Here is a 26,380-nt window from a genome sequence, read left to right as displayed (position 1 = left end):
GCTTGGTTTCTGTTAAGTAAACAAGAACTGCTATATTGTTATGCACCAGAGGCCTCCTATGAGCATGGGCATTCATGTCCTGCCAGTTGGTGAGAAGACAAGCACTGTAATCTGGCATAAATCTCTGCCATTGCTGGTAAAGGGGGTCCTTTCTGCCACCAGCCCTAGTCACCCATTCTCATCACCTCTCCTGCACTCGCAGTAGCATTCACACAGCCACAAGAATTAATCCAGCCAAGGACGGTTTGGTTTCAGCATCGGTATTTCAATTCAGAGATGCCCGTGCCTGCATGAGAGCAGGGGCAGGATGGAGTGTCCCCTGGCAGCACCACTGGGAATTTGTACCAGATCCAAAGAGCAACATCTGTAACCTGAGACATCAGCATCAATCAAGTAGGGAGGCAAGTCCACAAGATGCCAAGCTTTATATACTTTTTTTTCATCAGCTCAGTGCCTCACCTACCTGAGTTTGATGTGGCCCTCTCTCCCACAGTTTGCTGAGCTGCCCAGCAGGAGGGAGGAAATGGAAGCCAGCCAAATCAGTTGCCCTCACACTAGCACTGTATTTTATTGCTGTATATAACACTACATTTTCTAATTTGAAAAAATCTTACTTCTGCCTTTGTTATCTCTTTCCCTTTGCTACATTTTCTTTTCATCTATGATAGTGTCTTTTAATACTATTAAATAAGCACAGAGATTCTGCTTCCCTCTTCCTTATGCTGCTTTCCCTTACTACTCTTCATTCTCTCCTTGTTGCAGGTAAAGTCTCTTCACCCTCCCCTCCTGACACCCATTGCATCTTTTCTGCCCTTCTCCTACCACTCGTCTCACAGACAGATATCCCCCATTTCCCATACTCCGCTTGTTCCCCACCTCACACTGAGCCCAGCCCCAGGTGCACCTTTGTCTCCCCCATGGACAAGAGGGAACCATTCTGGAGAACATGATTCCTACACAAAGAGGTGGGGTTTATCCCATCAGTCCTCCATACTGGCCATGGCAAAAAACCTTCATTCAAGAGAAGCAGGAGCAGCCAGCGATGGGGTACAATGCTGACCATGGCATTTTCTTTCTCACATGGCAGCGGTACAAAAGGCTGAGGATCCTCCCTGGGGAGAAGCCCTTACATGAGAGATTTTATCTGTGAGTGTGCATTGCATAATGCCAGCCCCCAAACAGAAGCACAACAGAGAGGTTTGCAACCATTACCAATCAGATTTGGGTTTTCTTCTTACTTGCTTTGATACCCACACAGATAACTGAAATGGCAAGATCTGTGAAATACCCAATCTACTGCATGCACATTTAAAACCAAATCTGTCAGCACATCACCCCAGCTGCAGAGAGATTAGTCAGAATCCCCCCCCTCAACTTTTCCCTCCTAAGTCTCTTGCTGGGCTCTTGCCTCTGAGTTGATTCCACTTTTAATTTTATGTTTCCATCAATAGCAGAGAAGTAAAACAGCTGAAGGGGACAGATAAGGGATTTAGCCCACTACAACCACCATCCAACTCCAAATTGGATTGACTGGCTGAGTGCCCCCAAATCCTCCATGGATATGCAATTTAACAGAAAGAAAAAACTCCACACACAAAGAAAAATATTCAGAAAATAATAAGGCCACTCTTTGAAACATAACAGTTTCAGCAATGTGTACATGATTATAGCCTTAATTCAAATGAAAGGTAACATACATGCTCTTTTGTTACACAAGGAAAAAAGAACCCCAGCTGATTAATTAATTTGTCCTTTTAGTAATTGATTTATTTTTTAGCAAGCCATTACCTAAGGAAGAACATTTTAAAAGGTCATATTACATCAGCCTAACGATGAACCTCGTCCCACTTGTCTTTGACAGCAACCAGTAATGGATACAGGGGAAGACTACAAAACAGGGGTGCAACAAAACAGATAGGAAAAAAAACATGCTGAGAAGGATTTAAGGAAGAGGAAAAATAGGTTAAGGCAGGTGGAGGAACTAAAAAATTCTCTTAGTTTTGTAGACAGCTGTACATGTACCGTGTCAGTGCACGCGAGGCTTTGCTCCCATGGATGAGCGCACATGGATTTCTAGGGAGGCAGCTGCAAGCAGGAGCGGTGCGTGCAGGGACCTGCGCTCTTGGCTGTGCATGAGCACTCCCTCATGCAGCGAATGGACATCAGCTCCCCTGCCTGCAGAGGCAGAGCAGCGGGGATTTGGCCAACTGCTCATTTGTAATATTGCTATATTGCTACTAAGATTCAAACAGTTTTTAACTGCAAGCAGAAACCATGTGTCTTCAAAATGTGTGTTGGCATCATTTATAATAGTTCAGCTAAAGGGAAGATTAAGTTTATAACAATCCTACCAAACTCCTTTGCCCCAAACCAGGCAGATCTCTGCCCTAGTAGTATGCTGTGCCATCCTAACGTCTCCCTCTCACTAGCCTTCTTTTAAATTATTCCTGTTGGCTTCACAACTTGCCTTCTCTTGATCTCTTAATAGGATGGTGAACCCTGATCCCTTTCTGAGTGATCTGCCTGCAACATAACCTTTCCAGACTGCCAAACTTCCATTTGCTCCTCATTACCCTCCTGCGGTGCCATCGGTCCCTTTCTACATCTCAAGCTTTCAATTTTTTTTCATTATTTTTATGCTAGGAAAATGCAGTTTAGCCTATTTGCTGCTGAACCACCACAGTAGTTGCTGAGTAACAAAAAGTCAGTGGAGCATTACAATGTTTGCAGCGGCTCATTTAGCAGCACGGCAAATGCTTTGCACGAGGAGAGTGTGGTGGTTCCTATTTGTTCCTAATAATTGGTATGTCTCCGGTTTGAATGCTGCTGGACTGTTATTGTTTATTTAGGGGGTTTTGTTTGTTTTGGGTTTTGTTTTTGTTTTGTCTTGTTTTGTTTGTTTTTCTGATTTTGGTAAAACTGAGTCTCCATTCATGATCTGCACACAGCACAGGCCCACAAGCAAGAGCGCAGCAATGGAGGGTGGGATCCATTTCACCCCAAGAGCATGGCCCATCATGCCACAGGACAGACAGCTCCAGCCGTGGGGACGAGCCACCCACCACCCCCGCTGTGTCACCCCAGGCAGGTAGTGAGGTTACACCTGACACACACCCTTCAGGTGGGTCAAGCTGGATGGGGCAAATGCTGTCTCTGGGGACTCTGCCTGCTAGAGTGACAGCGGCACCTTTGGTTAAGGGCTGGAGAGGTACTTCAGGCACCAGAGGAGATGGGGGTATCATTCTTTTGGGAAAATACCAGTTTGTACAACAGATCTCCACTTTACTGACTGTCCTGCCTGCTTCTGAGCATCAGGTTATTTCTGGCCTTGCTGACAGCTGTTTCTGTTCATCCAGTGCCTGTGGGCAGCAATACTAGCTCTGACATTCAGAGTTAATTGACCCTCATCCCTCAAGGACACGGAGCAGAACAAAGAAAGGCTACACTATAAATACACTGAAATAGGCCAGGCATCCTTGTCTGGGGAGCCCTTAATCTCTCCTGTCATCATCTTGCCTGGGGGTTCAATGAGATGGTAGGTTCTCCATGGTGCCTGTCCCAGGCATTGGACCAGGAGCAGCTCCATGGCTGTGGAACCTTCCTCCAGCCCACAGAGATGCTCCAACCTCAGCCCCACTGGAGGCACTGGTCCTCTCTATTACCTCTTGTGTGCTGAAACACATCCCCCTGGTCTGCCTTGTCTTCTCAGTAATTGTTACTAAACTCGGATGGCTCACTTCATGGCTTGTTGGGTAGGACAGTGTGTTCAACCATTTATTCAGCAGAAGCTGTAATTATATTTCAATCTGAGGCACAGCTGCCACTGACGAACATCTGCTCAGGCAAAACACATTCTAAGCTAAAACTTGGGTGGTACACAGGTTGGACCTACATGTAGTGGCATCATTAGTGCAGTCATTACTTGAAACAACAGGGGTCTCAAAATAGTAGTAGATTTTTTTTCATGCATGTAAACCTGTTCTATGTGAGTGTATGTACATGGGACATACCTGTTGACCAGCTCTGAGTAATTTCAGCCTGCTTTTCTGTGTAGTTCCACCAAAACCCAGAGAGGGTGGGTGGGACTCAGGGGTGAGTGAGGTCTGTGGGAATTCTGGAAGAGGCTGATGAAGTAACCTCAGTGAGAACAGAAAGGCACTTGCCTTCCATTTGCCTCTTCCTCTTTAATATTTCAAATATTTTTACTGAGCCATTTGGCAGTCCAATACTAATAATTACAATGATAATCACAAGATCACTGTAGGTACTAAAGTGTGTTTTTGAGATATTCTAAGATGGTCAGTTGAATGGTATTATATAAAAAGAAATTAAAACTATTTTTCTTGTGCAATATTTTTTTTAAATTTCACATCTGCATTTAAAAAGTAAAGATAGGATGCCTTGAATCTGGAATATAAAAAAGCAGTTGTCTTCACATTCCAGCAATACAAATACAGCATGACAAAATATATACATACATATACACACAACCACCACACACTTCAGCCTGAACAGCTGTTAATAAATATGTATTTTACATTTAGCCAGTAACTGCCATTCAAAGTTTCTTACCAGATGCTCAGGGACAAGTTAAATATCACTTTGATTACAGGGTAATGCATTCTCCATATCAAAAGCTAGCAAAAGGAGCTCCTTTGATAGCAAAAGAGACAGCCAGTGGTGATTAAAACAAGCAAATGTCCTGGGGAAGTGTTTGAAGTGAACTGCAGGCCCTGATCAAAGCACAGGTAATGTGAACAACACACGGCTAGGAGGAAGAAATCCTGTCTTTCATTAGACCAGCACACACTATTGGAGAAAATGAGCAACTTGTGATACAAAGGCCTTTCACCAGGTCTGTCATTTGGTCTAATAAATTGTTGTGTCTCCTATCTATGTTGCTTCTCTTCTGTTTGCAGACCACTGCTGAGCCAATACTTCTGCTGCTACAGCAGAGGTAAGTCTTGCTGACAGACTTGATTGATGCCACACTGTCTAACCGTTTATAGGAATAATCTCAGATTCTAATTATTCCAATACAGAAATGCAGCTCCCAAAGAGAATTTATTTGAATTATTGAAAGAGAGCTCTGTCAGAGGAAGAAGAAACAAGAAAGACGTGTTTGTCAAAGCCCAACACTTCTATTATACCAACAGCAAAAATCTATTTTCCAAGATGATGAAGCTTACCATAGAGTGAAGCTGTCTGAATTATTTTTCACGATCACTCTCTGGCTTTGCGCAACTTTATTCCAGTGACTTCAGATATTTATTTGTTTTTTAATCTGTAGCCACTCACCCTACTGCCCTAGCTGATTATCTGGTTACCTGCCAAACCGAGACCAAAAAAAAGCCCTTCTGCCACTTTCTCCCAAGAGCTGCAAGACTAACAAGAAGCACATCTGAGAGCAACCAGAGAGCTGAGAAGATCCATCTCCAGCTCACATTTGGGATTGTTGGACTCCACGATCCTTGTGGGTCCAACTCAGGACATTCTATGATTCTATGATTTGCAAGGGGTTCACTGCTTCTTAGCTCTTCCCTCTCATCAGCAGCTTCCTCCACCCTGAGGACTTATGACCTCTGAAGAGAAGGAGACTGAGGAGACAATAAGAGCCTGAGCCACATGTGGTACTGCAGGGAGAAAACCATGGGAGAGGGAGGAAGAAGGGAAAGGTAATTGGGATGCAAATTCCTGCAAAGGCAGTATTTGATGTAGAGATGGGCAACAGCTTGGAGAAGAAAAAGCCTGGAGTTTGTGCTATAAACAGACATAAAACCTATTTTGGGATTGGAAGTGATTTATACTGAACATCAGTTGAGCGCCTTGGAGAATTGTGGGATGGGACTGAATCAAGGGGAGGCAGGTACAAGTTCTAGAAGAGAAGTGTGGCTCTTTTGTGAGAAACTTGTTTGAAACTGCCTCTCCTTCACTAGGGTATGCACAGGGTTCCTCCAGGGGAAGGAGCAAGACAAGGACAAGAGGGGGGAAAACATTAAGCCAAGCCTTTATTTTTTTGTGATACGAAAGCAAATCCTTTAGTGAAGGATTTTGATTGAAGGTAATGCCGACACAGGCTCCAATTACAGATCTGCCAGTTTCCTTCCAAACCGTCTGTGAAGAGAGGAACAGTTTCACCAGCCTGCTCCACTGCCAAACAGGCAGGCAGGAGTGAAACAGAGTGGCTGACTAATTTCCAAATGTGAGGGTTTGTCTTTTACTTTATTTCTCCCCTCAGCTTTACAGCAGCAGGCTGCCCATTTTTGATGGCAGTGCCTTGAGCAAGAGGACTGTTACTGCTCTCAGAACTCTGGCTACTGATGCTGCACGCTGCTTCTGAAGCCTTGTCACACCGTAATCTCTGAAGAACACATCTTCGTCTGTTCTTCAGGGGCTGGTTTTTCTCAGTCTGTTTAATATTGTGTGAGAAGCAGTTGCAAAGTCCTGCACAAATGTCACTTGTACTTCCCTTGTCAATGAAGAGCTGAGCTCTTATTACAGATCACGGCTTTGTACCAGCATGTACCTGTTTATTCCTCTTACAGATACAGTACATTGTGTACAAGACTCTTCAGAGAGCACATATATAGTTTAACAATAACATGTCACCAAACGTATTCTCTCTCAGAGAGAGAAAAAGACACAGTACTTCCCAAAATAAACACATCTACCATCTAGTCCTTCCTTCCATATTCCTTCAGATGAAGGCCTGGGGAAAGAGATGAAATTGTAACCTTTCCCTGAAAGCCACACCACAGTCCTTGCCTGACTAGGACATGGCACAGCAGAGGTCTTCACAGGGAAGATGGCTTGTAAACCCCCAGCAGCTCTTAATGAAAGAATTGACTCTTTGGCACTCAAAAATCAAATTTTGAGGTATATTCAGAAGTAAATAAGAAACTCCTGCAACTGTTGAAAAACGGGGTGTCAGAAATGTCCATCAGTTACTGAACATCAGACTGCTCACACTGCAAACCATCAGATGGTTTTGACAGCTGTGTTCTGCTGAGGCTGTAACTTCTCTGAAAACACTCAGGGGTGATGCAGAATGGGGTAACCCCATCTGTAAGTCACTTATATGTGGGTAAACATAGAAAAGCTGCATGCAAAAGCACAGACAGAGAGATGTGAATGGAAAAATAAGAGCTCTTCGCCCTGTACATTAACAGAAATGTGAGAAGAAATAAGGGGAATCACAGACCTCTCTCGCCTTCATGCATTTCAGCATAGCTGTTCTTGTTTTTCTCTTTCCCCCCATCTTTCAGCTTCTCCTTTCTGCATTGCTGACCATTTTAATAACTGTTTTAAGGGTGTTATTTTTCTTAGCACTGTTTACAACAAACTTTTGCTTTCCACATCTATCTTTTTATTTCTTTCTTTATTGTCTCACTGGTTAGTTACACACCCCACCCTACTGCTGGGGCGATATCTCCCAAATACACGCTTCAATTTTTCTTATTCCTCCCCGTTATCTTTGCATCAGCCAAAGTCCCAATGATCTTTGAACTCGGCTCCTTCTTCCTTGCAGAGGTCTTAGCATCACAAGAGGTTCTTCTTCCATCTTTACTTTTTTCTTATTTCACTGCTTCTTTTTCAGTGTCATTATCTCTCTTTTCCACCACCAGCACAACCACCTCAAAGCCGCCCCTATGTTTCTTGTCTTCCAACCTCTCCCGAGACGCTCCTCATTGAATTTCCCATGAGGATCCCTGCAAAGATCACAAGATCCATAGAAAGCCCTGCCAAAGTGATGAAATATGCATTGGCCCTACCTGCACTGATAGTGATAGCCCTTTCAAGCCTCCTGTGTCAATCATGAACTCTGCTGTTCACATGGTCTCCTGCAAAGACAATAAACCCAGCATGGACTCCCACAGAGAAAATAAAAGCTGGAAGGGCTCCCCTGGTGCTTCACATTACACTGAGGCTTCAAAAAGGTAGGGATAAATATATTCAACCTTTGCAAGAAAAGGAAGCAAAGCAAAACGTTGCAGAATGACTCATTTAACGAGTTTCAGAAATGCGAAGGGAATACACAGCACTGGGTTAAGATGCAAGGGTGATAAAGAGCAGAGTGGTGTAAAACTTACAAAACTACACAGGAAAGAAAGGAGATAGAAAGGAATTAGAGTCCAAAAATTCAAGGTTAAGTTAACCCAACTGTTGCACACATAGGCAATCAGTACCAAGTCATTTTTGAAAGGCTTAAATCTGTCTCGGCACCTTGCTGCCCCAGGCTCTCTAACAGTCAATTTGTGTCCCTAGACTATAAAGTATTTGACACCCTAAACCCTCTGTAGCATTATTAGTTCTTCAGCCCACATTGACATCATCCTAAACTAGGTCTAGCGTCATTTAAGTTGCAGAGGACACACATAAGGGAATATCTTTGCACACAGGGCTGTAGTCTTTTTGAAAATCATGAAAGCTTAAAGTAGTTAGCAATTTCCCATCCACTGACATCAATAAATTATATGAGGAAAGTGGGCTGGAAAGGAACTGGGTCTTTGGATGAAGTACAAGAAGGAAAAGAAGGCAGGCAGTGCTGCAGAGCAAGTACAGGAGAATAGTCTGCGATCTTCTCATAGCCCTTTGGGCAGGTTCTCAGGTAGAGCCATGGCTCCTTCTGGGGCAGGAGTGTTAAACAGGCTTGAGCTCTTCCTCCTTTTAGCATGAGGGAGCATGAATAAGCAGCACCTCCAGCCAGATCGTGGCTGTGTCCCTCCTTCACCGACTAGATGACCCAGGACTTTAAAACCCATGACACCACTACTGACATTCATGTATGCAATTCATTTCACATTAACAAATTTTGCAGGCAAAGCTTTTGCTCAAAACCAATGGATTCTGCTTCAACTGTCTTAAAATGTAGCTTGTTTTCTCCAAAGGGCCATTACAACATTCAGCTTTAATTTTATTTTTTCTACTGTTTTTATACAACCATTTGCTTCTACACCAGAGAACAGATGATGCCAGCTAAACACAAATTTATGCCAGTATGACTCTCATCACTTCAGTGGAATTGAATTAAGTGATGTGTTTAGCCTCACTTGGTAGTGTTCCCTGCCTTCTGTTTTTGATAAATTAACCAGTGGTGATCATGGGTTTTTAATAAACTGACCAGGTCTAATTTCTTCTTACAGCTGTGGGCTCTCTACCTGGTGGGCATAAAAAAAGGCTTACTAATATCACTATTTTCAGTCATCTTTTAACCTACTTTCTTCTTCTTTATATTTCATTTGAGTGTTTAATTTTTAAATTTATCCTTTTTTTTTTTTTTTCCAAAATACAAGTAGAAATGAAGCAATGTGTGATGTTTGAGAAAAATTAACCATATAAGTGATGTTTAAAAGTATGTTGTTGTACAGCTCTATAAACTGGGAAGAGAGGAAGAGCCAGGGGGAATAATCCTTTGTTCAGGCTAAGCTGCCTCTGTCATATGAGAGGACAAAATGAAGACAGTAGGGCACTGCCAGGCTGCCATCTGAAAAGTGCCCAAGGGGAGCTGCACTGTGCTAGCTCAAGCTATTTTCCTTCCCATCTGCTCAAGCTGATTCAGGGAAGTGCATTATGCAACCAAACTGTTCTGCTGTGGTCCTGCTACGCTGAGGCTCAAATGGATGGGGCAGAGCACTTAACACTTCTAGGAGAAGTTCTGAGGAAAAGGAGTGATTATATCAAACCATGCTTTCCAGCCTGCAACGGTAAAGCTATTGCTACACGGCTACAAAAAAAAAAAAAAAAAGAAAAAAAAAAAGAGACCCGAGGAAAGATGAAAAATGAAGATTAAAACTGAGAAAGGCTGAAGTACTCTCACTTGTATTAGCAAGGAGTAATAGTGTGAAAACCAATCAGGGCAAGAGGACAAGACTAAAGACACATTACCTGCACAGCTTGGGTGTTTGGCAGTGTAACAGTGATGTTATCTGACATCAACAAGCCGGGGCACAGTCACCTGCAGTCCTTCAGCTTGTCTGATATCACCTATTATGGGAAGTAGCATTTGTAAATCACACATGTTAAGTGCTTGCCCTCAGCTAAAAAGAAATAAACATTTTAGTGGCTATTTGTGAAATGTGATAGAAATCCTTATTGATATTTAATTTAGCAAAATCCTTCTTCAAATTTCCTACATTCTCTGTGGTAAAACTATCTGATGGTGTCCTTTATACAGGCTATAGCATTACAAATGACACGGTCTTTCTTGATCCTTGTGTATGTGACTATTATGCATCTCCCAGCTCTATTTGGTACACCAGTGTTGCACAGAGGACCTAGCTCCCCTAGGAAAAAGAGTGATACCATGTTTGTTCATCAGCTCTTTTCTGAAACACTGAGCACTCAGAAACCACAGACATCCAGTCACTTCTTTAGAGCAGGGAGAAGAGGTTGGTCACAATGATCTGTGTGACCAACAGTTTCCAGCTCAGTCTACCCTTGTGTCTTCCACAGGTGAACAGGAACCCCCAACATCATCACTGCACTAATTCAGCAAGGCTACATAAACCTGTCTCAGGCTGTTATGTCACAGGTTTGCACTAGTCCCAAAAAGCCCATTTTCCCCAAGAACAATCCAAGCTGTATTTCAGGAAGGTGTGGATGTACAGGATGAAAAGCTGAAGAGGCCATACCTCCCTTGACAACACAGCTGCATCTGGTACTGGCTTCAGAGATGCCCCCTGTGCACTGATTTGGTTCTATGTTGTACTGTATTTATGTATTATGAACCACTGTAAGAGTCATCGCTGCTGCTGGGGTGTATTTGACAACCAGGCTGCTGCCTCCATTGAAAACGGACGTAAGCTCACCTTTGAGGTTGAGTATCACTCACTCAATGAGCAGGATGTGCACAGGACTTCTATGCAGAGCTTATTTCAGTTGTCAGATCTAACCCAGTTGCCTCTACAGCAGACATCAGTGGACAGACTGTCACTGATTTCCATGGGATTTGGATCAGGCTTTGTAGGGCTTTTCTTAGGAATGCCAGAAGCATATTGAGAAGCATCTTCCTATGAAAATCTTGGAAACTACCTTAAATTGCATGCTTCTTGCAGCTTTAACTAGCTAGGGCTTTGCTGATATTTCCTTACATGAATGAGAATTGAAAGTAATCCATTTTCAGAATCAGGTCTAGAGCAGAGACAGCAAAGTATTTAAGTTATGAAATGATTAAATAAGCAGAGTATTTATAAATTATTACTTCTTTATCTTCTATGACAGTTCACCAAAGTGATATAACATTATCATCTTACCTCTCTGTCTGCCTCAAAGCAATATCAGAGCAAAGTATGACTCAACAAGAATAAACTTGGTAAATATAAATGGCTTCATCAAAAGACCAAGCACCACAGGACACAAGTAACCTATTTTCAGAGCACTGACAGAATTATGTTGATTCTATTCTAAAAATTTTCATAATAATTTAAACAGAACTGGTTCTTTTTATTATTTGCTTACAGTTGAAATTAGACAAGAATTGTGAGATATCTTAAAGTTATTTCAGGTCACTGATATTCCCAAAAGTTCTGAAAACTCATAATTCATTAAAACACAATTGCATGCCAAAATGTGACCATGTAAAAATGGTAAGTTGAAGTGAAAGTATGTATACCTTGCACCTCAAGTCGTATTTCTCACACTGTAGGGGTTTGTAGCCTTGTATAAATTACATTTGGTTTACCCTGTCACAGTTTCTAAAAATGAAGCTGAGAGTAAGGAGAGTGAGAAGGAACAAGTTCCTTTTGTCTGTCAGACCTGTAAACTCAAGAGCTGCAAACAATCTCCGCCACTTTTGTCCCATTAGCACTCTTTAGGGATGCAAGTGGAAATCAAGTTATTGATGGGCCTTAAAACTGACTTTCAAGACATATTATTTTACTATATCTATTTTATACATCGGTAAAAAGTTGCTAGTTACTGATGCTTCAAGCATACAGAAATGAAGAAACAGGAATCTATGAAACAATAAGCTCATACAATGTCATGTTATCAAAAGTTCATTGTCACAACAAGTGTTGGAATTGTTAGCAATCATACTTCTGATAGCTCCTATTCAGGCAGTCTCTGTAGACTTCCATCTTCCTTGGCCAATTCAGCAGAGACAAAGAGTACTTTAGTTTCATTTTCCTGGGCAGCATGACTCTTATTTTTCCAGACTGGCCAAAAATACTTCAGAAATCCCTGTTCTTTCCTTCTAACTAATTTGTCTACCTGTTTGTTCCTGTTAGCAACTGATTACAGCTGCAGTGATCAGCTCGATCTGATCTCATTTCCACCACAGATGTTTGGTTTTTGCAGCTTCCCCTCTTTGTGGACATTTGTTGTCTCATTTCCCTCTGCAGGGGTTTTAGTCTTTTGTTTTCTTTTTGTTTGTTTGTTTTTTTTTTTTTTCCTTTTTTAACTTTAACAGATACTGCAGACTGCTTTTTGGTTTAGGCTCTGTCTGTGCCGTTGCTCCAGACGGCACGAAGTTGTAAAATGGCAAAGAAATGACTGGACTATCATATGGTTTGAACTTGCCATGTGAGTTGCCTCCAACGATACAACAGGTTCAGGAATCATTGTGCTCCAGCACAATTCCCACAGGGCAGTGACATCTATTGGCATCACGTTTCTTCCCCAAGGGCTCTGCCAAGGAAGAACAGCTCTGAAAAGCTGGAGGGACTCAAGGGAGGGAAGATGAATGGAACTCCAGTGCTCTGGATGTGTTTCTCTTGGTCTGAGTGTCTGTCTGGGACAGTGATATTTGGCTGCAATAAACCATGAATGGGGATGGTGGTGTGAAGTAAACAAGAGCTCAGCACATGATGAGAGGGAGCATCCTCTCTCTTGGTAGGTGCTTGGTAGGACTCAGGGAAGCAACCGTGCAGTTTGCAGGGCCCAAAAAAGGCTTTTCTAACAGAAAAAGAGGGAAAATAAGAGGGGTGGATTGTTTTTGCACTACTTGAAATATCAACTGCTTTGACTGTTTCTCTGACAGGTTCACTTCAGGTAAAAATCTGATATGATAAGAGGTACATACACCGAGAAGTTATTTTCAAGTGTTATGTTTGCTGCATGGACTACATTTTGCTTTCAAGTACTGACAGTATTTTAAAGTTATTCCTTTGCCCATACTATTATAAAAGTTGATTGCCCATACTAAATAAGGCTCAATCTTGTTGCTGTTTGAGTGCCACATACTAAAATGCTGCAAGAAGCAATGATCATAGGTCAGCTAATAGAACATCTGCCTCTGAGTCAGTAATTACAGCATGCCCCTGCATTCAATTTAGGGGTCACCGGGCTGCTGAATGTGCCATTCTCGTGTGAAATGTAAAACAAAAGTTCTAATCACTTGTTGGCCATTAAATAACTGATGACAGCTTTCATCAGAGGCTCACAATAGCTTTGCTCCTCTAACTGTGCCAGGTAATTACATTCTCTCTACCTAAATGAACTTTCAATTACAGACAGTACTTTTCTCCTCTAAACTGTTTAGAAAAAATGTTATGCACTGTTAAATTATTGCCCTTGTCCCACCTCAAAAGTGGCTCAATTTCAGCACGAGACAAAGACATCCAGGTCCATTCAAGGATGCTCCATACAAGCTTTGGACCAGCCTCCACTCAGCTCCTGAATGCTGGGTTCTCAGGCATCCCTGTAGGCTCAGCCATCCCATGCAGCCCCCACTGCTGGAAAAGGCCCTGCTGAAATGTGCTCATCACTTTCCTCTGCTGAGACCTTGCACAGCAGCTCTTTGAACCACCAGGTAGTACTCCAGCACAGGCAAAGGGCAGTATGGGATAATGGCATTTGGCCCAGCTGAACTGAAAGGTATGAATTGTTTTGCATTTGATTATTCAGCAATGCAGTTCAGGCACAAGTCTGTTTACTTGCATTGTGGGAGAGGAAGGTCATTTCTCAAGAACATGGGTACATCTGAATATAAAATTATGCCCTTCATCCCCAGCATCATAGCCATTCACAGCTGATGAGAAGTGTTTATCTCCTGGGCAGTGTAATCTGCATCTATTTGATGGAAATATGCTCTCTAACAGTTTTCCATATTCAGCCCGGAAAAAAATAATCTCATATGCACATTTACAATGGGAGAACGCAGAAGCAGCAAGAAATATGATCTCTTTATTAACATTTGTTGATGATAATAGTACAGTGTGTTTCAAAACGATGGACCCAATTTGAAGTCACTATGCTTTAAAATTGGGTCCATCTTTTTGAAACACCCTGTATACAGAAACTTCCATGTTTGCTTACAACAGACCATTTTGCAGATAAATAAATAAATAAATATTTTTTAAAAAAATGCTTCAAAGCAGATATCAGACTACTAGTGCAATATTTTGTACTCTGCAAGCACAAATGCTTCTTACTTCCGCACACCCGCAGCCATCCCTGCTCAGCAGCGCTTTCTTTCTGCCATGCACTTTTGCTGGAGGATTTAGGACTCCCGTCATTTTTACCTCAAATGACCTCGGCCCAGCTTAGCCAGCACCCTCCAGATTTGACCCTGATGCAGATCTCACTGAAGGAAAGGGTCTGCTCAGTGTCACTGGGATAATAAGACAAATACCCTTAAAGCCTGTACCTCTGATCCCCCGGCTATCTGCTTTCAGTAATCAGATTCTGGAAAGCTGTTACTGCAAGTCCAGTTGGTGCTGTTACGAGTCGCAGCACGGTGCTGTGAGGCTGACAAACTGAACTAACGGCAGAGCAGTGGTAATAAATGCCCCCTCAAGCTCTCTTTTTGAAGAGGCAAATGCTTATCAGAACTATACAGAACTCATAGGAAAAGGGGGAAAAAATATCAAAAGGCACTTTGAAGTCATTTTCTTCTGTATTTTTCACACAATAGAAGGAGACGAAGGGAAGATGTTCAGAGCTGTTAAGAACTGTGGGCATGAGGCTAGTTTGTTACATAATTACCTCACAAAACTCTGTTGGGTCTTTCATAGCTATGAATTTTCACATAATACTGAAATTATTAATTCCTACAACCTACCATTGTTTCTCATTTCATTTGGGGGAATTTGCTTTTACCAGCTGAATTGAAATACTAAAATGTCTTGCTTTGTTAATTACCACAGAAATCCTGAAGACAAGGACACATTGCAGGAATATGAATTTGATGTGACCTAAACAACAACTCTTTTTTTCTGCTAGAGTTCACATAATGGAGAAGAATCTGAGACCGGAGAGGTAGGAAAAAAGGACTTATATGGCTACATCTAATTTAATAAAGTGAGAGGACAGAGTGAGGAGATTTTAAAAGCAATGTTGCAGAGCACTGAGTGATGTACTGTGGAGATGATTTATAGTTTGATCTAAGGTTAAACAGAGATGTGAACAAGCCAGATTTTGGCATCATCAGGAAAATAAATGGTTGATTACCTTTCAGTCCCTTCAGCTTTACTATCAGCTCAAGTCCTTATTTCTCCTGACCATGAATCTTCCTATAATCCTGAAAGAGAATTTCTGATATGAAAGCACAGACATTGATTCTTTTTTCTTTTTTCCCCTTCACAACACGCACCAGCAGCACTTGGTAACTGATTACAATGTAAAAAACAAACAAACAAACAAACAGCGAGAGGAATTAAGACCCCCTGTCATTGCAGGAATGTAACCGCCTATTTGCCACATGCACACGCTCTTTGGCTTTCCATACTGTTTCTCACTGCTTTATGCTGGACATAAATTAGTTAAAAAATCCATACCATTCCCATTGTGGAGAGATGAAACAGAGCTCTGCTTTGGGCAACTGCCACTTGCGAACAAAATGGGGGAAAAAAATAACCCTAAGTGCACATTATTGTTGGCTGGCAGATGCCTTCAGTGGTGAAACTGTTAACTCACACACACTCACAGACCCCTATAGACTGTAACCTCTCACTCCTGCTCCTTTCTGAATTGACTGCCCTGACCACCTTTCTCTCAAACCCACCTCCCATGCCCTAGACACATTCTTTCTCTCCTGTTGTCAAAATTTTGCTATTTTTGCTTCTCCATGAAGAAAGAATCAGCAGTCTGACTTCACTGCAGTGGGCCAAAGGGCAGCATTAGATACTGCAGAGGAGCTGAGAAAGGCAGCAGTGAGAGCACATGTGTGGCAGCTGAAGCATGAGAGACAAAAGCAAAAGGCAGGGGTGGGACCTAAGGCATCAGAGACCATGGCCAAGGGACGCTGCTTTGGAACAGGGTCCATACAAGGACACAACTGGTGGAAAAACAGCAATGAGGGCAAGAGGAACAGGCTGGGAGAGCAAGTGGCACACGGAAGGGTTTATAACCACAAGAATACGTTTCATCATGAACTCTAAACTAAAGCCTGGATCCCCAAATCTCTTTATTTCTGTTTCTAGCAGTTAGTTCTGAACCCCACAGACAAACGCTGAGGTGTCCTTCTTGGGTGTCCATGTGGTAGCAGACCTATAAAAAAAGGTAACAGCCTGTTTCTTCCATTTGTTCAGGTAGGTTAAACAGGAGCATCCCTGCTCTAGTGTTCGAATAAGGTTTTCACCTTTCAGGCATAGCTATGGAAACTTACCTGGAAAAACAAGTGGCAAAGTTAGGAGTTGAACATTTTTATTTAAAAACACTTCTCTGATGAAAAATACTGAATACTTTAATGATCTTTAGCTGAAAATGTGTTTTCTGTCTGGATATACCACTGTGTGGTGTCGTGTATCAGGTGCCAATTATACCCAGCATGTTCTAAATTCACCTTAACCAAACAATGGAATTTCTTGTCATTCCCAGAGCACCACAGAACAGCGTGATCTCTGTTCCTCCACATCAGTGATAAAAACCATAGGCCTCATGAGAAACAGAGTAGCACTCTGGCTACAGGAGCAAATGGAAGACCAAAGCACATGTCACTAATTAATAATTTGTCTTGCCCATGCCTAGTTTGTGATATCTGGATCCTGAGCTGTCCTTGACCTGCAATCCTGACTTAAAGTTAAGCCAATGAGAGGCAGCCTGCAGACACAAAAAGGACTTAGAAGTGCCAGCGGCACTGACAGGTGAGTTCTGGCGCATCTTGTTTGGCAAGTTTTAAGATATCCCTGCTGCACAGCAGACAAAATGTGACATTAGCCACATCACTGCAAAATCCGGAGTCTTACTTTAAATCTCTAATGAAGCTGCTTTTAAGCAAAGGTGCTGCTCTGCGCAGGGTAGCTTGAGGCAGAGGCACAAGTCCTTCTGTCAGTTCTGTCAGGCGGAAAATCACCCCTAGGAATCACAAACCAGGCACTTCAAATTAGTACACGATTTTTACCATGACCTACCTTTAGCTCCCTGTGGCCTGGTTCCAGTGTGGATAACAATAACACTTTCTATCACAGGGTTGTCATAAAGAATTCATTAACATTTGTAGATAAGTCAGTTATTAGAGGGGAAAGCATCACAGAGATGGCTGTAGGAAACAGTCTTGATATATCAGTTTGAGATACACTATAATGCATATAGATCACCACATTTGGAAAGAGGAATGTTAGTAAATGATATACAAATGATACACGGGCATTGTGTACCCTCCTAATGAAGGAGGAAAGGAAAAGACATCCCATATGAATATGTAAATTAAAAATATACCATAATGCATTTGTGTAAGGAAATGGGATGGGACACCTCTCTTCTGGCACTTCCTAATTCTTTATGACATAAACTACATGTATTTTTAATGTGGGTTTTTTTAGGTAACGTCCTTAACAAAAGACAGTTTAGACAAGTAACACATTTCTGTAGGTCAGTTCTAAGAACCAACAAAGGCTGAGAGGTTTATACGCTAACAAAGGCTTACTCCATAACCAAAGGCGTAACTGCAAAAGACTCCAGCTTCCATTACCACCACATTATAACTAAATCAGACCAAATAAAGCAGTAGATTTAGATTTTAAAGGATAGTTATGAATTTGATATGAATGAAGCCTAGATAAGGTTGCCAACTGAGACAAGTGTCACTGAGACTTCAAAAAGTAATCTTTTTTATTTTTCAGATCACAAAGTGGCACTGTAGGCCAACATAAAGGTTTTTGCAATAGTAAAGATATGACGACAAGGTGCCTAAAGGATCCGAGTGTAAAGAAAATGCACTTAGAATCTAATAAGATCAGACAAGCTGAAAAAAATAAAGATAAGCTGGTCTAGATAAAATAAGAATATTCACAAGCTTTTCCAAACAGCTGTCATCTGAGAAAAAAAAAAAAAAAAAGGGGGAGAGGGGGGTGGGCTGGAAGATGAACAAAGGTATTTGCTAATAAACAGGAAGATAGTTAAATGCTTACATCCTCAGCAAACTGAATAAATACTTTTGCTGTGAGGCACCCTTGGCTTGGAAGGACAAGGGGGTTGTTGATTCTTTTAATCTATGGTAGCAATGGTTTAAAATGTCTTTAGTTTCATAAAGGCTATCAACACTATTTTATTGTTCACAATTGACGTGGGCCAAAGTGGCATCATAACAGAGGAAACAAATATCTTCTTGATTCCAGTGTACAAAGCATTAAAAAGCACATCAGGTCATCTGAAAAATCAATCCCTAAAGTAGCATGTAAACATGAATAAAGATTGGAAAAGCTTCCTCCACCGTAAGCAGTTTTAAAACAATTGTCACAGTCTGATGACATTTAAACCATGAAAAAGCCATGGAAGTCTGGGAACAAAACTGCAAATAAGGTAGAGGCTTAACTCAAAATCACCATATCAGGTTCCTTCTTGAAGAGAAAAATCTCACAGACAAAACAGGTTGTGGCAATAGGACTGCACCTTTAAAGGCTTTGCAATGGCAGCGCCTTCCCAGAACTCTAATTTTATACCCTGCTTTAGTTTGAATTTTGAATAATCCCAAATTGCTGTAATTTATTCAAGAGACTGCAGAAATACAAACATGACAAGGAAAACGAGGAAAAAAATACAGGGCCAGAAACCAAGTGCACACTACAGTTGGCCCAGAGGTGATATTCCTGTAATACCACAACTGTGGCTGCAGTAGAAGTTTTGGGGATTCCCATACTGTATCCCCCTGCCCAAAACCAGCCTGTCGTGCAGCGTGGCACCCCTGCTATGACCCTCTAAGGTGCGCGGGTATGTCTGTAAGCCAGAACAATAAACCTCTCTGTGAATAAACCTGGAATTAAAACATCAGAGCTGTCAGCTTGAGAGAATTGATTCCCAGAGCAGATACACCCAAGCTTGTTTAGTTTCAACGCTTGGAGATAAAGGCTTTTGACACACAGCTTGGCTGTGAGGATGTAAAGGGAAACACCTTGATAGGGAGAGCACTGTCGTGTTATCAGGTGACTGAAATAACACCATCACCACAGAAAAACCGGCCACCTCCGCCTGGAGCATTTAATCAGCTTTCGCGCTTGCTTTCACTGCATTTCATCTCTCTCCAGCTCATTCCGGCACCCCTGCACCGAGCCCGCAGGCTCCGCTGTGCCCGCAGGGACCTTCCGCCTCTCCCAGCCCCGGGCAGGCGGCTGGCGCGGGGGCGTTTCTGCGGAGCACAGGCCCGCCGGCCCCAGCGCCGTGGCTGAGGCAAGCGGCAGGCCGGGCCCTGCCCGAGGGGACGCTGCGCCGCGCCTCGCCTCGCCTCGCCTCAGACAAAGCCGTCACCGTGGGGTGTGGCGTGGCAGCCAGGCCGACCCCCAGTGCGCCCCGCACCCGCGGGCACCTGCGGCCCAGCCTCCTGCCTTCCAGGCCCCCCTTAGCCTCTCTCCGCGCGGCTTCTCCGCCCCTGCCCCGCCCGCCGGGGCTCTCCCCCCCGCCCCGGCCCGTAGGCGGGGCGGGCTCCGGGCGGCACCTCCCGCAGCGGGGCCGAGGCGGCTCTTTCCGTCGGTCGCCGCCGCCGCACCATGAGCGGGCCGGGGTTGCTGGGGCCCGGTGGCGGCGCGGGGCTGCCGCCGCTGCCCAAGAGCCTGAGCGGGCTGCTGAACTCCTCCTCCTCCGGCGGCGGCGGCCAGGGCGGGCGCTGGCGGGACCTGGAGCGGCTCTACGCGCAGAAGTCTCGCATCCAGGACGAGCTGAGCGGCGGCGGCCGGGGCTCACCGCGCCCGCCCAAGCCTCCCAACCTGGACGCGGCGCTGGCGCTGCTTCGCAAGGAGATGGTGAGCGGGGCGGGCCGGCGGACGTGGCCGGTGGTGGCGGGGGGCGCTGCCGACGCCGCCCAGCGGGCCTCCCCGGGGCCGGTGGTGGCGGAGCGGGCGGCCCGGGTGGGTGCGGGCCCAGGGCCGGAGCGGTGCAGCCCCACGTAACCGGCCCGGCTGCTGCGCGGTGCAGGTACCGTGACACGCACCGGTAGCAGCGCTGGCCCCGCCAGCCTGGGCTGATGCTGGCGCTGGGGGGTCTGCGGGCCGGGAGCCGGTTAACGAGCCTCGCCTCGCGGCACCCACGGGAGCCCCACACCCATTGTAGAAGGCTGTCGGTTACACAAATAAAGACAAAAGTATCAGCACGGATTCATTCAGTTCAAGTGAGGTGCAATTAAGCGTAGCTTTCTTCAGGACTTTGTTTTGATTCTGTAGCGCAGGGTTATTAGTGAAATTCTCCCGGGCCGCCTTGTACGCCTTTTCATTGAACGCTAACCGGGGTGTTGGTGCTTTGCTGGTGCCAGCTGCAGTTGTTAAGACCGATACTGACCTCGGCGTTGTGCACTTAGTATTCTAAAACATACAAAATATGATATTGCCCTTTTTAAGGCATTTTTCTCATGGTAAAAAGGTGTTGGAGCACAAGAAACTCTGTTGAAAGACCTTTCAGCGGATTTAGAAGGACGATGTAGTCTGCTGAAATCTTAGTCTGCCATCAGTCTTGCAACAAGTAGTTTAAATACAATTTAAGATGATCTTAAAATCACGTTAATAGAGCTGCCAGTTTGTGTTGAAGCTCAGGAAGCAGAAGTGGCTATCAACCCTGGGGCTTTTTTCTGCAGTGTGCTAAGGGGAAGCAAGGATATGATATTAGGAGTCTTCATCCTTTCAAAAAAATCAAAGATAACTCATTATGAAAGTCTAATCTATTTTTCCTAATGGAAAATCAAATGGGATGCTTGTTAAAGTAATCTGGCAACTAGACTTACCCTTTGATACTCTGTTATCCTTGATGATAATTTGATAAAACACTTCTGAAGAAAAAATACTTTACCTCTGAACACATCAAAGGCTTTAAAGCAACAGCCTCCTCCGTTCCAGATATATCTTTTTGTGGCCTGTACAAATTAGAGAGACTCTCACGTATTAATACGCTGCTATTCATCAAATAGATAATAGCACTTTATTATTTATATTGAACACGCTTTCTTGTAGCAGAGATAGCATTTCTACTGAGTAATAAACTTGCTTTAAATTTTTGATGGTGTATGAGGAAGAAATGCACAGGAGCATCTTTCCCTGCATGATCAGGCAAGGTGCTATGTATAGAAGTTTTGAAAGATGAGAAAGTGGTGGATTTAGATGCCTTGGAGGGGGAGGGAGGAAAGGAGAGATCACTTCAGAACTGTGATCCCAAGGAACAGAGACGATTGCATGGGACTGTGGATTATAGGTTGTCTTGTAGGTGCTGTGATAAAACTCTGGAGTCAAATGCAGACTGGCTGGAATTAAAATCTTTATGATTGTGCTAGCAGGCTTGGGCATTTCTTCAGGCTTTTGCTACCTCAGGGATCAGACTTGAAAGTTCTGAAGAGCTAGAGGCTGTTTTTTTTTCAATAGACTATTGTTTGTGTTTCATTGCTTGACACTAGTGGCAGCTACAGAAAAGATCTTAAATGCAACTATGTGGTGTTACAGCCTGCCAAGTTAATTCTGCTGAGCAATTTCTATCTTGGAGATTGTGCTTGGCATAGAACTGATCTTCACAGTAAGCACTGAAGTGCTTTACAGAGCTGAAACAGGAGAGCTGCTGGTGAAAATGCTCTTGCGTTCCTCAGGAGATGAAGAACAGTTCTTGTGTCTACAGGTTGAGTTTTCTGGCTCGACTCACTCCTAATTGGTCTTTGAACAGTTTTTCGCTGCAGTCTTGTCCTTCAGATGTTTAGCTCTCATGTAAGTCTACCTGGTGGGTCTCCTGTTCGCATGTCATAGCACTAGATACAACTTCACAGCATCCTTTCTCACCCAAGGCAAGCAGTTTATTTAGGAAGGGCAAGCCAGACTTCATCCACTGCCGCCTCCAAAGGCTGATGTGCAGACTTTATTCTTGGGCAGGTAAACAGTCATTAGCTTAACAAGTCTGATGAAATTACTTCAGCAGGGCTAGATGGGGGTGGATATGGTACAAACACCTCCCTTGCATTTTCCCTCCTGCAGTCTTGTTTGGTTGCTTTTGTTTTACAAATTTTTGCAGAAGGACGTTTGCACAAGTGCTGGTTTCCTCTTACAGAATAGAGAGCAAGGAAGAGTAGCGTTTGCTTCCTGCCAAGTGCATGCTTAAACAAGGGAAGAGAAAGTTGTCGTGTTCATTTTACAATGGAAAACAGAGATGGGTAATGAAAAGCAGCATAGATCCGAGGTGGTGGAAAGGCTTGTCCATAACCTCCTGGCAGCTGGCACAGTATTCAGCATCTTGTTCCATGTCTTGTCCTAAAGTCGTCGTGTTTGGTCTGTATGGGACATCATGTCTCAGCTTCACAACCTCACCAAATAGTATATGTTGGTCCTGAATGATGCCGTATCTGTTTTTCTTAGTTGGCAAGTTGTTGTAGTGGTGATACTTTCCACCCTCCTGTCCTTCCATCTTTAGAAAAAGGAGCTGGTAGGATAGTTCAGCAATGCCAGAAGATCTTAATGCTAGCTTCTTGTGGTTTTCTCATGTGCTGAGTGTATCTGTGCTTACAATCTAGGAGAGATTTTTGAGACAAGAATTCTCATTATGGGTGAAATGTAGCCTGGTGTTCGGGCTGCAGTAAAAGCTACTAATGTTACAATTTTTTTTAATTTTTTTTTTTTTTCCTCTCTGAACATGAGTTATAGCAAAAAGTTTTATTTGGTTAAACTGAGGCTAACTAGGAACAGCCTGTCAGCCTAACATTTATTTGAAAATGTAGGCAGAAATAGTAGCTTCTTGAAAATGTTAAATTGGGTAGTGGTTTTAAGACAAAAGCTAGATTTAATTTGATCTGACTTGTCTAGGTGACTATCAAATGAACTCTCCATTTCATTGCTAGAGAGGGAAACTGCTTTGAGTTAAATGACTACCTTTATTTTGTTTTGCGGTGCAATGTACTGGTTTTGTACCTGACACAAAGATGCAGACTACAAGGTAACCTTTTAAAACTGTTGCTCCAAATCTTTAATTAGCCCTGGAACTAATATTTTAGAAGTTTGGGGACCAAAATATTAGGCAGTTAATTATAAATCAGGCCTATGCTTGAGTAGCACATGAAAACATCCTGAAGATTTGTAGGCTAGAATGTACATCCTTATCTCACATCTGCCCTAGTTATGCTGCCTTCAAGTGGCACTCTGTATTGTGCTAGACATACCTATCCTTGTCAGTTGCCTATATATGTGGATACAAAAAAGATAATTACAGTAGAAGATACTTGTCTGGGAAGTGGAAAGCCAGCCAGAGCTCCATTTGCAACTTTTAATCCAGGCCACTTTAAAACAAACTGAAGAGCCTATGATACTGCGTAAGAAAGATGCGTGACAGTCACACAGTGTTACTGGAAAAGTAATGCACAATGAGGAATGTAGAGTTTATGAATTTATTTGTAATGCTTTGGACAGGAGTGAACTGCTTATTGGAAGTTAAGCAAGGCATTGTAATACAACAATCTTGAAGTACACTTTGCCCACGTTGTGCTGTATCGCATCACGTTGTTCCTTGCTCTTGTGTCTGGTTTATGCTGTCGGGACCTTCGAAAATGAATTATACTTGTGTATTTCATAATTGTTTAAGGTAGCAAGAAGCTTGATGCCTTTGTTTAGTAACGGAAAATATATAGCATTATACTGCCTGTAAAATCACAATTCCAATACTTTTTGGGTTTTTTTGTTTGTTTGAATTCTTCACCGCTCAGGTTGGCCTTCGGCAGCTAGATATGTCATTACTGTGTCAGCTGTACTCCCTGTATGAATCGATTCAAGAGTATAAAGGTGCCTGCCAAGCTGACTCTAATGCAGACTGCACGTATGCTCTGGAAAACGGCTTTTTTGATGAAGAGGAGGAATACTTCTAGAAGCAGGAAGATTCACCTCCAGGCTGACAGAGGTTCTTTTGTCCTTCTCTCCCTGTAACATACCTCAGCAAGAACGACTGGAATCTGTACGGATCTCTCTGCCTGAGGAGAAACACCCAGCTACCCCGAGTTGTGTTAAATTCACTTATTTTAACAGGCTGTTAGTACAAGTTACTCATGCAAATACCACTTGAGGAAAGTGCTGTACTCTAACTTGAAAAGTCCTCAGACATGCTTGACAAGAGTTTTCAATTCAATTTTCAAGGTGGGTGTTTTCAACCTACAAACGTTGGTAGTTTATAACTGGAATTTTAATCGTAGAAGACAGCAGTGACTTCCTGAGTTGTAATAACTTTGTAAGGGGGGAGGGAAGCCTCCGCTGTGGTGTAAATAGCTATAGGTGGGGTTTTTTTGGTCAGTGGTATTGATAAATGCATTTTGAACAGGCATCTGAATGCACGCACATCCTCAGCTCTACTAAGCTAGTTCTGCTTTTATCAGCTGCATCCAGTTTTGTACTGGGTGGATTGTTTACATGGTTTAATTTTATCCTTAAGCTAATTTTGACTTTTCCTTATTCCTAGCTTACAAGCTGCATGTGTGATAGTGAATGTTATCAGCAGTTTTTTTCTGTTGATCTAATTCACGTTCTTGGTACTGCCACTTGGCATTAACTTTTATACTATTGTCTGGATATCTTGCATCAACATAGCGCTTTGACCTGCTAAACTCTCTTCTGAAATGGTTTGCTTAGCTTTTACTGTACTGCATAGTAAAAGCACAGATTCAAACTTAGTCTGTCTGCCACTATGTGGCTTGGAATAACGTGAACTCTTGTGCAAGTTTTCTCGATCATATGAAGAATAAGGAAACCGCTCATATGACAAAATGGGACAAATTGCAATATTTTATACTGGGTGAACTTTGTTTCTGTAAGGTAGACTATGGCTCTTTTTAAAAATGCAAAATAAGTATTTTGAGCACATACTTTGCATATGTTAAAACTTTTTATACTAACTTGTTCTTCGAAGTATAACTTATTTTTGTTTTCAGAACTTACTAAAGCACTCAGTTAAGTTTTTATTATTTCATAGTGTGTAAATGTAATGCTTAATCAGCTTGGAATATGAGAGTTGCCAACTATGAGTCTTCACCCTTCTCTAAGTTAAATCAGCTCCCAAAGCGATTTTCATTTCTTAATTCTAAAGCACAGTGCCTGAATCTTGACACAAGCTAATAATTAAGGGCTTAAATCTCAAAGGGTTTTTGCATGGTTCGTGACTGGCATGCATACAGTTTACAGAAAGAACTGGAGATCACATTCTGGGGTAGCTCCTCTCTTAGTTTTTAGCAAAGGCTAGGATGTTGCAGTGATGAAAGTCAAGAGACTTCCAGGGTGGAGTTTTTGTGCATTCCCTCTAAAACTGGCTTACTTAGTGGAATTTAAAGGCCACAACAGTAAAGACTGTGCTGTAATTGTGTATGTGTATAAATTATTAATCTAGTCTGTGGCAATGGTTGGATTTTTTTTTAATGTTAATTCTGGTCTAACAACTTCACTCGCCCAAAACTAAAATGAATGATAAAGCAAACACAGATAATCCAAATGGCTACTTCTATTTTTAAATAAAGTTCAGTGTGTATGTGTGTATATATATATATACAAGTATATATACATGCATATGTACACACAACTCTATGCTTTGACTTAAGAATGTATCAGCTTTTAATATAATTTGCTGTGCTTTTGGTATTTAGTTGAGGCTTTTTCTAGTCTGTTGAACTGCTGCTGTTTTCTTGCTCTTTCTCAAAAAAATAAAAAGCATGATGTTTAGCATAAATTTTTAATGTTGTGTGTATTTTTATTTACCATTTCAGTGAATCCAAACCTTCACCCCTTTCCATATCTCCCCCTAAAAACCCTATGACTAGTCATCACCCCTGGATTGAAGCAGGCAGTTTTTAGATTACAGCAGAAAAGTTTCTTCCTACCTGTATTTGGAACGGGAATTTTCTACTTCTGTCTCAATTGGATTTTACTTAGTTTTGAATTCAACGTAGAGAATCCTGTCTCTACTAGAATTAAAGATTCTGTTTTACGAATTCTTACATGGTGCCATTCATTAATAGTCCCACTGGTGAGAATGGACTTAAGCAAAATTGACAGTACTTTCTTTTAGATAAATGAAACGT

At 42.6% G+C, this 26,380-nt stretch overlaps 1 protein-coding gene and 1 long non-coding RNA gene across 3 annotated transcripts; one reads left to right on the top strand and one right to left on the bottom strand.

Moving 5' to 3' along the window:
• Nucleotides 1-7,361: 7,361 nt before the first annotated feature.
• Nucleotides 7,362-19,649, bottom strand: LOC139827565 (uncharacterized). 2 transcript variants are annotated; one of them, XR_011738331.1, is made up of 4 exons: nucleotides 17,127-19,649; nucleotides 15,391-15,460; nucleotides 9,886-9,984; nucleotides 7,362-7,709 (listed from the first exon to the last, which is right to left on the bottom strand). It is a non-coding gene; the product is annotated as an uncharacterized lncRNA (long non-coding RNA). The 2 variants fall into 2 exon arrangements; XR_011738330.1 differs by lacking the exon at nucleotides 17,127-19,649 and having other exon boundaries at nucleotides 15,391-16,821.
• A 139-nt stretch (nucleotides 19,650-19,788) lies between these two features.
• On the top strand, nucleotides 19,789-26,028 carry FAM89A (family with sequence similarity 89 member A). The gene is made up of 2 exons (XM_065835598.2): nucleotides 19,789-20,114; nucleotides 24,029-26,028. Exons 1-2 carry the CDS (start codon nucleotides 19,863-19,865, stop codon nucleotides 24,185-24,187), a joined length of 411 nt encoding a protein of 136 aa, XP_065691670.1. The 5' UTR covers nucleotides 19,789-19,862; the 3' UTR covers nucleotides 24,188-26,028.
• The last annotated feature ends 352 nt before the right edge of the window (nucleotides 26,029-26,380 follow it).

The sequence above is a fragment of the Patagioenas fasciata genome, chromosome 3, assembly GCF_037038585.1.
Source record: "Patagioenas fasciata isolate bPatFas1 chromosome 3, bPatFas1.hap1, whole genome shotgun sequence".
Lineage (NCBI taxonomy): Eukaryota > Metazoa > Chordata > Aves > Columbiformes > Columbidae > Patagioenas > Patagioenas fasciata.
The sequence above is the reverse complement of the archived record's forward strand: the minus strand, read 5'-3'. Positions and strand labels throughout refer to the sequence as shown.